This window comes from Brassica oleracea, chromosome C3, assembly GCF_000695525.1.
Source record: "Brassica oleracea var. oleracea cultivar TO1000 chromosome C3, BOL, whole genome shotgun sequence".
Classification (NCBI taxonomy): domain Eukaryota; kingdom Viridiplantae; phylum Streptophyta; class Magnoliopsida; order Brassicales; family Brassicaceae; genus Brassica; species Brassica oleracea.
In genome coordinates this window covers 46,223,546-46,228,139 of record NC_027750.1, presented here as the reverse complement: position 1 = coordinate 46,228,139, position 4,594 = coordinate 46,223,546, and the positions used below count along the sequence as shown (strand labels likewise).

General features: G+C 38.4%; 1 protein-coding gene across 1 annotated transcript; it reads right to left on the bottom strand.

Moving 5' to 3' along the window:
- Nucleotides 1-1,671: 1,671 nt before the first annotated feature.
- On the bottom strand, nucleotides 1,672-3,900 carry LOC106333586 (pollen receptor-like kinase 3). Its single transcript, XM_013772017.1, has 2 exons — nucleotides 2,440-3,900; nucleotides 1,672-2,333 (listed from the first exon to the last, which is right to left on the bottom strand). The coding sequence occupies exons 1-2, from the start codon at nucleotides 3,758-3,760 to the stop codon at nucleotides 1,765-1,767; spliced, it is 1,890 nt and encodes a 629-aa protein (XP_013627471.1). The 5' UTR covers nucleotides 3,761-3,900; the 3' UTR covers nucleotides 1,672-1,764.
- Between the last annotated feature and the right edge of the window lie 694 nt (nucleotides 3,901-4,594).

The window sequence follows — 4,594 nt, the reverse complement described above, 5'->3', positions numbered from 1 at the left end:
CATGTGTCGAACCTTCCCCCAAAAAAATGATTCTCGCTATTTTGACATTATCAACCACAAAATCTCAACGGCAATCTTTCAACAACCATTCTCCATACACTGCATGTAACTGACGCATCATCTACAAAAATTCAAAGTAAAACACATTAGTAAACATAGAGAAAATAAAAGTTTACTAAACATTGACGCAGACGACATACCAGTAAGTCGTCTGGAAGACTTACCAGTAAGTCGTCAAAACAAGTCATTTTTGCAATTGAATTTTAAATAAGACGACTTACTTTGTTTGTTAAAAAAAAAACCTAGGCGACTTACTGATAAACGGGTTAGTTTTGCATTTGACCGAATTGTGTCAGATATTTGACTTTTTCTGGACGACTTACCAGTAAGTCGTCTCCGGGAAAACAAAATTTTCAATATTTTATTAAAGCTTGACGACTTATTTGTAAGTCTTCTCAGGTTAGTTTGCTATTCGAAAAAGAAACTTAAATATTTAACTTTACCCAGACGACTTACTTGAAAGTCGTCCAAGCAGACAACGTACGAGTAAGTCGTCTGAGATAAGCAAGGTTTGACCATAATATAGGAAATAAATCTGGATGACTTTGCTTATCCTGGACGACTTTCAAGTAAGTCGTCTTACTTGACGACTTCCGCGTAAGTCGTCTGGGAAAAATTAAATATTTAAGTTTTATTTTCCAATTGCAAAAGTAACCTGAGACGACTTACAGATTAGTCGTCCAACTTTAATAAAATATTGCAATTTTTGTTTTCCCGGAGACGTCCAGGAAAAGTCAAATATCTGACACAATTCGGTCAAATGCAAAACTAACCCGTTTATCCTAGACGACTTATCAGTAAGTCGTCTAGGGTATTCTCTAGATTTTTTTTAACAAACAAAGATGACGACTTAAAAGTAAGTCTTCTGTTTGACAAGTAGACTTACCCGTAAGTCTTCTACAGCCAGACTACTTACGGGTAAGTCTTCTACACGAACAGATCTGGAAAAAATTTCAATTTCATACCTTAAACTAGTGAGATGACTTCCTTAGCACACAGAGTCTTCTCCAACCCATAACAAGTGAGAAAGAGAGAGTGTAAATCGATTTTAGGTGCATTAAGAGCTTCAAATTGGTTGTTTATGGTGGTTGGGGTATTGATGACAATGACAATCTTGTAATTACTTGAAGATGATGAGGGTGAGAGAGTAAAAATATCATTTTCGGAAAAAAAAATAATTTGATGGTATTTTCGTGAATTATATGAACTTGTGGGGTGAATAGGACAAAAAAAAATCCACAAAAACATGGGTTAGTTTTAGGTTTGACTTTGAGTTTTGAGTCAATTTTGCAAAAAACCAAAAAAAAATTAACGATTACATTTTGATGTTTTTTACTAGTCCCTTTTTATTATTTGATAAATTATTCTTAATGATACATGAGATGAGTTTTTTAATATTTGTGATTTTAGTCATAACATTCAAAATCTATTAGCATCTTATATTATGAGACATATTTTACAGTCTTTTGAGAAAAGTAAAATGGGAAATGAAAATAAAAAGAAGAAACAAAAAAAAAAAGAGAAAATCTATGAAACAAAAAAAAAAGAAGAAAAATATGGTTTTATCTTCGTCTCTTCCTAATGAACACGGAAATATGATTTTTGTCGGTTACCAGTTAGTATCTTCACTCCTATTTATGTAACACTCATTTCCTGTTATGTTTGTTTATCTACAGATTCCGAAGGCTTCCTCTTAAGACCTTGTCAAATCGTTATTCGTTCTATCCTTGTAACAGTTTCCTTCATGTTTTCTCTGTCATCTGGATTACTTGCAATACAAGCAGCCCCGATCCGCAGCAATTCCACCATTAGTTGCAACGAATCAGTATTACTTGCTATCTCTGGATCAATAAGTTCTTCTTCTTTATGCTGCTCAACTGAAGATTGCACCCATTCAACGATATCCGTCCCGCCTTTACCATTGTTTAGGTACTGCGAAGGAAATTTCCCCGTCATGACCTCAAGAAGGATAATACCGAGGCAAAAGACGTCTGATTTTGGTGAAACTTGCTGGTTTTGAGAGAACTCTGGGGATTTAAAAGCGAATAAAGCCTGCGAGGCGTTGTTAGGCTGAAGAAACGGGAGGAATGCGTAATCACTGATTAATGGCTCATAGGTTTCACTTAGTAGAACGTTACTGGATTTAAGATTTCCATGTGGAAGGTCGTAGGACGCAAACTCTTCGTGCAGGAACTGCATCCCACGTGCGACCCCTTGTATGATCTTCAACCTTGTTGGCCAAGTTAGCTCGGAATGATAAATCCCTCGATCTCCTGAAATTATTAATAAAAAGAAAAGACATTCGAAATTTGTTGTGAGTAGGGATAACAATTTGTGGGCAAAGTCTGCGGAACATGAGACTAAGCCATGCATGTGTACCGTGCAAAACGTAGAGTAGACTGCTTTTAGGCATGTACTCGGAGACGACAAGCTTTTCTTCGCGACGATAGTGATAAGCTAAAGGGGTAAGAACGTTAGGATGTCGTAGTTTCCCAAACCGTTGTAGCTCGACATCAAATGCGTCACGTGTGAGCTTGTTCATATCCCTAATCCTCTTTACAACCACAGATAATCCGTTAGCCATTACGGCCTTATAAGCCGATCCAAGACTACCATTTCCCAGCACTTCGGCTGCAGCCTTCATGAGATCAGGTAAACCAAAGGCGCCTTTCTCGCTGTTCACCATTATAATGTCTCCCATGCCGCCTCCTCCAGGACCACCTTTCCCATGATGATTTGAACCTTTCTTAGAGGAACCGTCGGCGTTACTCCGCTTCTTGGTTGACTCAGCAGGCTTCTTTATCGACTCTGGCAAACGGACTTCCACGCTTTCACGGTCATTTAGATGGTCCTTGCCGAGCATCCGGAACTCGGACTGCCTCTTCTTCTTCCATCTTGTTATAATTGCCACCAAGATCAAGAATATCAAAAGAAAAAGTATGACCATAAAGACGGCTTTCCCCGTGACCTCGTTTGGGTCTCTCCCTGGTGATGATGGTTGATCATCACATTTGATATTCAGCGGCTGTCCACAAAGCTTCTGGTTCCCTTGGAAGTTCATCTGTAGATTCTTTCTTTCTGCAATGCTCTTCGGGATCTCTCCCTCCAGGTTATTATTGGAGAGGTCGAGAGATTTCAAAACCATGTTCCCATCTGTAAGCAAAGGTATCTCACCAGAGAACTGGTTGCCTTGCAAGTGAAGCTCCTCAAGGCCCGCGAGTTGCATCACGGATGCAGGAATTTTCCCAGTGAAACGGTTGTTATCTAAAAACACCCGCTTGAGCTGTTGCATATCCTTGAAGAAATCATCAGCGATCTCTTCAGAGAAGCTGTTGTTTGATAGCAAGAGGGATCTCAGGCCATGAAGCTTGAAGAAAGGAGGGAGTGGGCCTGAAAGAAGGTTATTGTCGAGCCTGACTGTTCTTAGGTTTGGGAGATCATTTAGATCCTCGATATGGATGATCCCGGAGAGACCCAGCTTCGTGACGTGAATACCGGAGACTGTTTGACCTTTTTGGCAGTAGATACCAAACCATTTGCCATTGCAAGGATCGGTTCCTGTTCTCCATGAATTCAGGTCCCCCTTGGTTATATTCACTGAGCCTTTGAACCGCATGAGCGGCTCAGACTCGCTGACGTGTTGCAGAGAAGGGGTGAAGGACAAACATAGGAGGAGGCAGAGAAATTGAACAGCAGTCATGGGTTAAGGAAAAGAAAAATAGCTGCTGTTGCTTTGTTCTTTATGAAGAATCTGATCACAAATATGATGCGTGGTGATGTCTCTTCGCCTATGAATGTTTTGTTTGTTGGATTGTGTTTATTGTTCAAAACTTTGGTCATTTTTTTTGAGGGTTCAAAAAGAAAGGGAGACATTTTTCCTTGTCCTTGAGGGAGTTAGCTGGCAAAGTTTAGACTCGCTCTTACCAAAAATAGGGTTTAATAATTTTCCTAAATTGAAGATTCCCTTTTTTTTTTAATTGAAAAGAACTTGAGATTCCAGAGACTTTCTTGGAGAAATTCTTACGGCCATGGGTTTTAAAAGGTTTTGACCTTGTATTTACCATAGTTCTCGGGGTCCTTTTCTGCGACATCTATCATTTCTTCATACGTAGAGCTGGAAATTTTAATCATTGCCCGCGGGTCCCGCCCCGTTTGACCCGCCGCGGGGCGGGTGCGGGTCGAACCATTTGAAATTTTTAAATCGCGGGTGCGGGTGCGGGTCGAGATTATTTTGAGCGGGGCGGGTGCGGGTCAGCCGAATTTGAATCGCGGGTACCCGCCAACCCGCAAATTAAAAAAAAAAAAAAAAATTTGAAAAAAAAAACGTTTTTTGTAAAATATATAAAAAACAATAAATATTTGTATAATTTTAATTATAAATATATTTTTTTAATAGTATTTTTTAAAAATAACTATTATATAAATAAAAAATAATTATTTTTAATTAAAATAATTATTATATAATTAGAAAATAATCATTTTTAATTAAAATCATAGGATTTGTTTTCACTTTTATTTCATTTGTAAATTACCA

What these genes read in the sequence shown, in the direction of transcription:
- LOC106333586 (XM_013772017.1), bottom strand. Translation starts at nt 3,760, where the DNA reads ATGACTGCTGTTCAATTTCTCTGCCTCCTCCTATGTTTGTCCTTCACC. An exon ending in TCTACTCTACGTTTTGCACG is followed by an intron (nt 2,334 to 2,439) that starts GTACACATGCAT and finishes TAATAATTTCAG; the next exon opens with GAGATCGAGGGATTTATCAT.